The 11,000-nt window shown below is 35.3% G+C and overlaps 1 protein-coding gene across 6 annotated transcripts in view; it reads right to left on the minus strand.

The window, feature by feature from the left end:
- GALNT13 (polypeptide N-acetylgalactosaminyltransferase 13) overlaps nucleotides 1–11,000 on the minus strand; it is a 594,009-nt gene that overhangs the window by 542,570 nt on the left and 40,439 nt on the right. For all 6 annotated transcript variants that reach the window (XR_006680924.1, XM_004703815.2, XM_045299235.1 and 3 more), the window contains exon 2: nucleotides 6,353–6,586. Coding sequence is in view for 5 of the 6 variants with exons in the window: in XM_004703815.2 (XP_004703872.1) it covers nucleotides 6,353–6,494 (142 nt within the window). In the remaining variant the exon portion in view is untranslated. The remainder of the gene's footprint in view (nucleotides 1–6,352; nucleotides 6,587–11,000) is intronic.

Raw genomic sequence — 11,000 nt, forward strand, 5'->3', positions numbered from 1 at the left:
CATTACAGATAAATGGAGCACATTGTCAAACACAACATTTCAAGATCTATCTTAAAGCACGACATTGTCAGGGATTGGATAATGTCCATATGCTTACAAGGAAAGGTAGGTAATATGATTATTACTCAAATACACACACCAACCACTAATTCCAAAGTTTAAGAAATTGAAGATTTTTTGTCACCATCTGCAATCAATCAAGCAAAAAAATAAAATGCACTAATAATTACTTGGGATTGCAATGCATAAATTGGAAACATGAAAAGAGGATACAAATAAAAAACCAAACTTGCTACCATTTTCGCTGCAACACAGAGCAACCCTATAGAACACAGGAAAACTGCTCCTTTGGGTTTCTGAGGCTGTGAATCTTTATGAAACAGAAAACTCATCTTCACCTGGTGAGGTCAAATTGCTGACCTTGCAGTTAGCATCTCAAATCATACTCCACTATGCCATCAATGCTACCTAAGAAGCAAAAACAGTAGTTGGAATATCTGAGTTTGGTGATAGAAATAACACCAATGGATGGAACTTTTCAAGACAAATAATATATTCATTCAAAATACCTTTATCCAACAACATAAGCAGCAACTATATATGTGGACCACACGGGGTGGAATACACAGGAATCAATTACAACTATGGAATGAGACGATGGAGAAACTCAATACTGTCAATCAGAACAAGGCCAGGGACTGTGAGGCGCAGACCATAAATTGCTCTTCTGCAAGTTTAAGTTTAAATATGCAAAAAAACCAAACTCACTGCCATCAAGTAGCTGCCAAATCATAGCAAGCCTATAGGACACAGCAGAACACACCCTGTGAGTTTTTGAGATTGTACCTCTATACGGAGGTAGAAAGCCCCATCTTTCTCCCTCAGAGGCTGGTGGTTTCGAACTGCTGAACTTGTAGTTAGTAGCCAAATGTGTAACCACTAGGCCAACAGGGATCCTCTAAGTTCAAGTTGAAAACATTTAAAACAAGTCCATGAGAGTCAAAAAAACAGCCTTGAACATGTAGCACATGAATTAAAGAGAATCTCAAAAACAGATTTGACTCTAGTGAAAACTAATGACCAAACACCAGATGAGCTGTGAGATAACATCCAAAACGTCCTACATGAAGAAGCCACAGGGGCATTAAATTCACGGGGAAAAAGAAAAGGCAAAGTGGCAGTCAGAAAAGCCGCTGCAACTGGCTCTTGAACTGCAGAGAGCTAAAGCGAAAGAAAGACGATGAGCAAAGCTGAAGCGGAAAACAGAGTAAGTCCGGGAGTAAGAAACCCAAAAGGAAAGAACTCACATGTCTCCGGCCAAAAGAAATAAAGAAACAATCAAGCCTCCAGTTGTAATAGTGTAGGGTAAATATTGAACAGCACAAGAAACATCAAGAGAGGATAGAAGGAATATACACAGAGTCACTGTACAAAAAAGACTTGATCAACATTCAACCATTTCAAAAGGTAACATGTGATCTAGAACCAACGGTATTGAACAAAGAAATCCAAACTACACTGAAGGCAATGGGGGGAAACGGGGCTCTCGGAATTGACAAAATATCAATTGAGATAGTCAACAAGTAGGTAGGTGCAAGGCTGGAAACTCTCCTGTGTCTACTCCAAGAAATCTGGAGCATATGGCCACCTGACTAGAGGAGATCCATATGTCTGACCAACTGCAATGGCATCCTTTTTATCTGAAGTTATTGTAAAAGGGGGATAATCGACTCTAAATATCGATCTATCAGCCTTTTTTAAATCTGTACAAGGAGTCTTTTTAAATCTGCAAATTGAATAGAGATAAATGTCACTGCATTCCTGACTAATATTTCCCTGTTCATAACTGATGCTGTTTCTGCATACTTCTATTTGCAGTCTGTGCTTCCTTTTTGAGGAAAACAATGCTTGCTACTCCCAACAAGAGTTACCGTCTTAGAGAAACTCAAAGTGGCAGTTCTATGCCGTCCTTAAGGGTCACTTTGAGTCAGCGTTGACTGGATGGCAGGAAGTTTGCCTTTGTTTTGGGTTGGCACGTTTTTTGTTGTTTGGGGGTTTTGGGGGGTATTGATTGGGTTCCTTTTTATGAAGTTTTTTTCACATTTCATACCTTTTTTCTATTTGAGATTTTCTTATTAAAGTAGGTTTTATATAGATACTAATTGAAACTAATCTGTCAGTTGTTCTTTGAATATGTTCCACACAACTCTTATCACAATCCATACACACATCAATTGTGTAAAGCGCATTTGAACATTCATTGTCTTCATCATTCTCAAAACATTTCCTCTCCACTTAAACCCCCGGCATTAGGTCCTCATTTTTCCCCTCCCTGCTCCCCACTCCCTCATGAGCCCTTGATAGTTTATAAATTGTTATTTTGTCATATCTTGCCCTGTCCGACGTCTCCCCTCACCCACTTTTCTGTTGTCCATCCCCCAGGGAGGAGGTCACACACAGTTCCTTGTAATCGGTTCCCTCTTTCCTACCCACTCTCCCTCTACCCTCCCTGTTTCGCCACTCACACCACTGGTCTTGTAGGGCTCATCCGCCCTGGATTCCCTGGATTTTCAGTTCCTATCTGTACAGTTCCTATCTGTACAGAGTGGCTATCAAGGGCTCATGAGGGAGGGGGCAATGGGGAGGAAGGGGAAAAATGAGGACCTAATGCCAGGGGTTTAAGTGGAGAGGAAATGTTTTGAGAATGATGAGGGCAATGAATGTACAAATGAGCTTTACACAATTGATGTGTGTATGGATTGTGATAAGAGTTGTATGAGCCCCTAATAAAATGATTAAAAACACAAACAAACAAACAAAAGAATAAGTTCCATAGTAGGTAGTAATGTTTTTTATCTTATTGAAGTCAATTTTGAATCAACTAATTTCTTCAATTTTAGTACAGTCCAATGTATATTCCCTTTTATAATAAATGTTTTTTGTCTTTTCCTTAAGAAAATGTTGCTTAATCAAAGCACTTACACATACCTAATTATTTTTTGTTAAAATGGCAAAAGTGTTGTTGTATTGTTGTTGTTGATATTGCTGGTTTACATTTAAGGCCTTAATGCTTCCAAAGTTTATCTTGAGCTATGACATCAATTTCACCTTTCCATGTTGTGATAGGTAGGTGTATGGTGCCAACCTGGCCAATGAACACATGTGGGATTAATTGAAGGACAGAGCGATAAATGGCTTGGCGAGCCTCGCCTTTCTTGTGTCTTGCTCTTTGATGATCGGACCAGTGTGAGGCTGCCTTAGCTGGTTCTCTGCCTCAACTTGCAAGCTACACTACCAGTGGGACACCTAACCCGTGGACTGTGTCCAAGACCTGCTTCACCACGCTACTGGAGTATACATTGCTTGAGCTGGGGTCTGTCAGACCTTGTCATCTGGCTGACTGTTGGTGACCTATCTCACTGCATTTGCTGCCTGTGGCCAGATTGCCTGAACTACTTTACAGAGGACTCAGCTGTCTGCTTCCTTGACTTGTACCTGGTAGCCGTCAAGACCTGAAGGACTGCCAGTGTCATGGAAGAGTTGCACTGAGCCATTTGTATTGCTCCATAGATTAATTCACTGTTTATTTTGTATGTTGTATATCTATCTATATAAATATATATATAAAGCCATAATTTCCCTGTTTTGGATTCTCTAGAGAACCCTGTCTAACATATTTGTGTTCTTAACATTTTATATTTAGCTTCATTCATTGAACAGAACCATTGATCTGCAGTGCCTCTTTGTCATATACTCAATGTGCCAAATATCGTGGGTTTGTTTCTAGGATGTATTTTTTAATTCACTGGTAAAATTTTTTAACATTTGTGATAACATCATACAGCTTTAGTTATGCTAGATTATAAAACCTAGTATTTCTAAGTTGCATTCCAACTCTGTATTTTTCTCCTTAGGAAGAATCCATGGTGTTCTAAATTATTTATCATTCAGTGAAGATTTATTATTTTGTACTTCAAGTTGATGTTTTCTACTTTTATCACTTATATTTCCACTTAGACACTATACATTAATTTTCCTCTTATATTAGACCCACATCGTTTCCTCTATTTAGAGAACATAATAATCACTGTTTTATTAAGCTACAGATATATGTATATTTATATATATGTTAACATATTTCAAGAAAGTGAGAGATGTTTACTCTACTGTTCATTATAGACTCTATGATAGAAGTTATATATCACATAATTGATGAATAGTTTATTAAATGATAATAAAAGTACGCAAAAATTATAGTGTATGCTAATAATAGGTATTAAGGAATTGTTTAAAATTTAGAACTAGAAGATATTTTTGAAAGCACCTCCTTTTAAAAAAAATCATTTTATCAGGGGCTCTCACAGCTCTTATAACATTGCATACATCAGTTGTGTCAAGCACATTTGTACATATGTTGTCATTATCATTTTCTAAACATTTACTTTCTATTGGAGCCCTTGGCATCCAGCTCCTCTTTTTTGCCCTTCCCCACAGCCTCATGACCCCTTCATAAATCATAAATATTGTTTTCATATCTTACACCAACTACTGTCTCCCTTCACCCAAGTTTCTATTGTTCAGCCCCCTTATTCAAAGTAAAATGTCCTTAATGTAGAACAATAAACAAGTCAAAAATAAAGAGAATATATTTAATCTTGCAATTTAAGGACAAGGAAAAACCATGATTTTTGCCTTGAATCATCAAATCTCATATCCTAAGATTCAAGACTGAATAATAAGAACCTAAATCATCAAAACTGCACTAGCAAAAAAGTCTGTCATAATTTTGCTGAGTCGGTCACAATATTTCTTTGTGTGTGACCGATCCAGAGGCTTCCATTCAAGAACTGACAAAGGGATCCTTCCAAACTCATGAAATCAATCAAAATACCTTCTACTTTCAGGCAAGCAGTGGCACACTGATTTTATCAAAGAAGCAGAGGAACTTGATTTATTCTTGGATTTTACCCAAAGATCAGCAAATCAATCCCCATGTCCATTTATCAAAAACGGATAGACTCATAAAGTTCTCTTCTCTGAATAATTATAGTATTAAAGCATTAAAAATGCTTATAAACTATCTAAATGAGTCGAAATGTACTCCTTTCCAACGTATTCACTCTCAATGCTTTGTACTAGTTAAACACTACAGTGCAAGAAAAACCCACTTGGAAAAGTACACAAAAATAGTTGAGTCTCTCCGATATAAGGCGAGAGCATTGTTACAATTCAAAGCAAACGTAGAATACCCAAAATGCTATTTGAACAAAAATTAGTTTTTAGAAATGCTCTCTTGTTCTTCCCTAAACCTAATACAACTGGATGGTATCAGTGCAGTTCTGTGTATTATTATGCTTATTAATAATAACTTGGAAAATATTAGTAACATCAAAGGCTAAGTGAATTCATTAAGTAAGTGAAAATCTCAATTCACCACTTTTTCAAAAGATACAAACATTTCAATTGGATCTCAGTTAAATTTTCCTTGTGTTCTACTCACAAATAAAAGTTTTGCTAAGCAAAGAACTAAAGTTCTGAGCAAAATCACAAATATAAATGTTTAATTTCATGGGAATAAACTAATGTCAAATACTCTTGCATACTTTAAAAAACACTCACTTACTAGGTATATTTCAGAAATAGAATTATACCCCCAAATCTAGAAATTAACCAAAACCATAGTGGAAATTACTTGGAATCATTCTGCAGGAAATGAATATCTAGCCTCAATTTAACAAATCAGCATTTATATAAATCATTATTTAAGATTTCTTTTCCATTGGAATTCATTGTTAACTATTCATTGAAACTGGTTCCCAATAGAGTGAAATACTGTAGATAAAATGCCTTTATGAAATACTTGAAATTATCATTTGCCTTTAAAGTAGGGCTCACAAAGCAGTAGCCCACATGTTGACTCTTGCCACCGACATGTGTTTTCTTTAATGTGTTTCCTTGCTATTAATTGAATTTTAAAGTTTCTAGAGGTGTCCTGCACAGCTCCAACTTGCTATACTTCCCTTCTGCCTCATTCTCATATGCATTTCACTTTAATATTATTTCCTTGCTGTCTAAATACTTTGAGATTTTTGTGAGCTTAGATTCCAAATTCGATGCAATGTTCACCAAATCAGTCTTCCCCTGCAGTTACAGCATGTTAGAACTATTATAACTGGAAAGTTCTCCCAGAAAACCAAAGTGGCTTCCCGATAGTTTAATGTACATTAATAAGTATGCCAAGTGCTCTTCTAAGTCAACAAGCAGAAATAACCCTTATTTTAAAGTTTCATATTTTGTCATGAATCTCTACGCTTATCTCTTGAAAAATAAATTTCACTTCCTCCACACTTACCCCTCAGTGCCGGCAGCAAGGATCTCTCCTTCTTGTCATCGCATTTGTTACACTCACTGAAGTAGAGGAGTAAGAAGACATCAACGAGAACCCACATCAGTGAAGTGGCTAGAACCACCTTGCAGTAAACGAATCTCCTCATGTCTCTCCTTGATTTTTAGTTAGCACGCAAATCGAAGACAGACGTGACTGTGATAAATCCAAGCCACTGAGTTGAACTCCAGATGCATCCCACTGTAAAAAAAATAAATAGATAAAAGGGCTATTTCATTTATTGTATATTTTGTTTCATTTAAATAATATCTATTATCAAGTATACATTTTCCATATAAAAATTCACCTGGACCTTGAGACCCAAAACTAGAAGATCACATGGATGAATGTCATAGGCAAGCCTAGTAGCTAAAATTCTAACAACAAATCCCAAATCTGCCACTACTCTCTGGAGCCCTCGACAAATCATTTGATTCCTTCAAACTGCGTCATCTCTTCCTTAAAGTCCTGCCATAATATTCTTTATGGTACCAGGTGGTCAAATAGCACAGTTATAAATTTATCATGAATCATATTTCTGAAGAGTTTATAGCATTGAAATCAGAATAATCACGTGAAACAATTTCATATAGCAGCTAAGAGTTGGCCTTCAGAGATGATGATCTTGGTTTACCAACTTCCTAGCTGTGGAAGTCTTTCCACGCCTCAATGTTCTCATCTGTAGAATGAGGGCAATAATGCCAACCATGAATCTCTGCTATGATGATTAAGCATGATAGCTCTTGCAGTACATCTTGATGAGCGCATCGTCATTAAGAGAGAAAACAGGAAAAAAACAAAACTTTCTCAGAGTCTCAAATAGGCAATTCATGAAATAAATCAACCGTTATTTAGCTTTTAAAACCCCATCTGGTCAGCACAAAAGGCATCCACTACAGATGTGTATTCTAGAATAGCTAGTATATATTCAAACATTTTAGTAGAGGAGAAACAACATATTAGAGCAAAGTGATTAAAATAACCAGAACAAGAATCCCAAAGGGCACAGTAAAGACATGTTCAAAAGGAAATATAAAATTAACATCATATATCTACATATATATATTTGTATTATTTGACTCACACAAATAACAGCTACCCAATCAGTTTCTATCTGTATAATAAATTCAACTCAAACTAATCACATATTATTTGCTATATTTAAAGCAAGATCAAGTGAGTTATACAATAAGTGATGTGAACAAGATAATATGTTTGTGATAGAAATATTTGCAGTAAACTGTCATTAAACATAAGGATAGTAGAAGTCTTTCATAACATTTGTCAATGTAAAAGATCAAAGTACAATTTGCTCAGGAGGAAGCTCTTTATATTAATGGCAGCTGATTTACCATCATAAAGCGACACAAAAGCTGCTGTCTGTTCTATCTAACAAATTAAAATTCGCAAAAGTGGCAATTAACAAAGCAATTATTATAACAAAGTCTATTTTCAATTTTCCATATAAGATTTCTATTCATTGAGGATATGATTTTTTTCTAAAACAAAGAGATCGATCGCCAAAATGTGCAAATTCAATGAACACATGGCATTTGGGTCTTGTTTGTTTCATTGCTTATTTGTTGCTTCTCTTTAAAAAGTGTGGCAACCTAATTATCTAGTTTGTTTTATTTCCATTTCACTTTCTGTAAAAATTGTAGTTAAATATGTTACTCAGCCTCTAAACTGGGTAACTAGAAAATAATTTCCCCATATAGTTTGCATAAGCTCTTCTGAACTAGAAATAAACTGATCATTCAAGCTATGAAATTCTTCATTTCCCTTGGTCCTAAGGTGGACTTTGTCCCTTCAGTTTATTGTAGACAATATCCCACATATCCAATACAAGGATGGTAATCAAAGGATTACCCCTGAGGTTGTAGAGAAAGCCCTTTGAAGCTTATAAACAGCGCCATCCTTGGTTCTGCAATTGAATAAAGAGATGCCCTTCAAGTAGACATTTTGCCCAGGTGCTTCATTTCTTTTCTTTTAACATATTTCCTGCCCTGTTGACTTCACAAAATATTTTGAGGCTTAAATAGATGAGGTAGGAGAAGGCCATTTGAAAAGAAAATAGGAAGATACCATTCTAAAAGAAAGTCTTTAATTACTTAAATGACTTAATATTGAATTTTAAACTGTCTAATATAAGTCAATTTCTAATAGGAACTATATAGTTGAAGTTATTGAGAATTTAATTTAGGCTATAGTTATGAATAAAGTTCTAATCAACTATGGCCACTCCAAGCATTTTTCAAATTATTTTCATTTTATAGCCTGCTGGATCAATGTATCAAGACATTAACACTCTTATATTTTTGTGACAAAACTAAATTGGTATTTGCATGGTCTTATGTATGAAACAGCCTTCCTTTTTGTATTTGAAATTTCTAATTTTTAATTATACCCTAAAAATACAGAAATTTACCATTCACAAAGTACCTTTGGTATTTTAAAACTAGAAATGCCAGGTATCATATTCCAATACTCTGTTTCAAAAGAACACAACTGATTACGCAGAAAGATGGTACATTATACACAAGAACTTGAACCAATATAAACACAGCTGGTGGACTGGGTTTATTTAAGAAAACCAGCATCTGTATTATTATTTTTATTCCAATAAGCCCCGATTTATTTGCAAACACAGCTTGGTTTCTGAAGTAATCAGGAAATTAAAGATCTACATTGTCACTGGTTTGCCAGCTCTACTTGGATAATGACCAAATTCCATAAACTACAGGCTCTTCTATACAAAAATACAACGCTTTTCTAATTGTTCTAAGTACCTTTTGAAGGTAGATATTCCCCCTCTTCAAAAATATTTCTCTACGTAATCAACCTAGAAAATCACTTAGTGCCATCTTCCCTCTGGTTAGTCATATTACCTTTCTCTTTTCTCCTTGCCTCTATGTAATGAATCTCATATTCTATACGATGTTATTGGATTTTAACTTTAAAATATGTGCCATTCATCCTGTATTTACCAAAACTTACTGCCATCAAATCAATTTTGACTAATAAGTGAGCTATATCAAGCATTGGTTTGAAAAATAATAGAAGAAAATCTAGATAAAGTTTCCAGGTTCAGTAATTATATTTTTTAAAATAAGAAAAAAGTCTGTTTTAAATCAGAAGTTATCTCTAAAAAATTATGAACTTACCCAGCAAATCTAGTTGAGTTACTCCTAGACAAATTTTTATCTATAGTCATATATTCCCTTTTGTGTAAAATCACATAATAGGTAAAAATGTATTCCATCTCTTTTATGAGGCTGCAGGATTCTGGAAGGTAGTATATAAGGCCGCTGGTTGTGCTCCCAGAAGTTTCAGGTACCCAACACACTTAAAAGGTTTTAAATAACTCTGTAGGAGCTTCTGTGAGCAGATGACTGGGCAATTTTTCAGAGGTTACTTTATGAACAGATTAATCCTATAAAGCACTGAAAATGTTTTGAATTAGGTTCAAGATTGATTAAAAGACTCATCTTGTTATAAATGAAGATTAAATATTAAGGTACAACAAGGAAATCCATTCATAGCTGTAAAGTCAGCCCACATAAAAAAGATACATTAAGAGACAAAAATAAAGATCAATGAATATTTGGAGAGATGAAGAAATAAATACAAAACTGTCCTGAATTGCATTTAATTAAACCCAAAACCAAAAAAACCCCATTACTATCAAGTCCATACTAAAACATAGTGACTCTCTAGGGTAGGACAGAACTGCCTCATCTGCTTCTCAAAGCTGTCCTCTTTTATGAAAGCAAATAGTCACACTTCCTCCCAAGAAGCCACTGATGAGTTCAAATTGTGAACCTTTGTTAGCCCACAGACCTCCTTACAGTTAACTAAGAAAAGGATTTAACGTCAAATTGATCATCATGAGGTAATCATATAAACTTTAAAAAACAATATTGTAGAGTTATTATGCCATAATAACTGGGTATCTGGGTACAAACAATAACTAATTGTAAGCCTTTATTCAAGTTACTGAAGTGTTCTATGCTCCAGCTTCCCTATTTATAAAGTGAGACTAATATTTATACTTACTCATAAGGTGGATGTTTATTAAATGAATTAATACATCTAAAATACATAGAAGAGCTAAGGGAAACAGAGGGGAAAAAAGAGTTGAAAAGAAGATTTTTTTTTTTAAAGGATGGATCAAAAAGACAAAGTAAAATAATATCATGAACTATTCAAACCTACAATGGAAGAATGTGCTCAGCCGAAAAGACTGAAGACAATATTCAAAGCTTGAGCTGCAATACTGGAGGGAGAGGTGCTGCCAGAATACTCTTTAGAGCAGAAATGCCCAGACTTCATCGCACCTGTTTTGGACATATCATCAGGAGGATGAAGTAGAGGGTCGGAGAAAAAGAGGAAGCCCCTCATAAAACGGAATGATAAAGCAGCTGCTACAATAGGTTAAGCCTTACAACTGGGAGGACGGTGCAAGACTGAGCAGTATTTCCTTCCTTTGGACACAAGGTTGCTAAGTGTAAGAACTGATGCTAAGGCATCGAACAATAGAAGGATGAACAGAAAGGTTAGTTGTTGGGAAAAGACAAGGGTTGTTCTGAATGGGTTAAAATCAGAATTCAGTCGG

Source organism: Echinops telfairi, unplaced genomic scaffold (assembly GCF_000313985.2).
Source record: "Echinops telfairi isolate 266 unplaced genomic scaffold, ASM31398v2 ScPeMD7_4;HRSCAF=17, whole genome shotgun sequence".
Classification (NCBI taxonomy): Eukaryota; Metazoa; Chordata; class Mammalia; order Afrosoricida; family Tenrecidae; genus Echinops; species Echinops telfairi.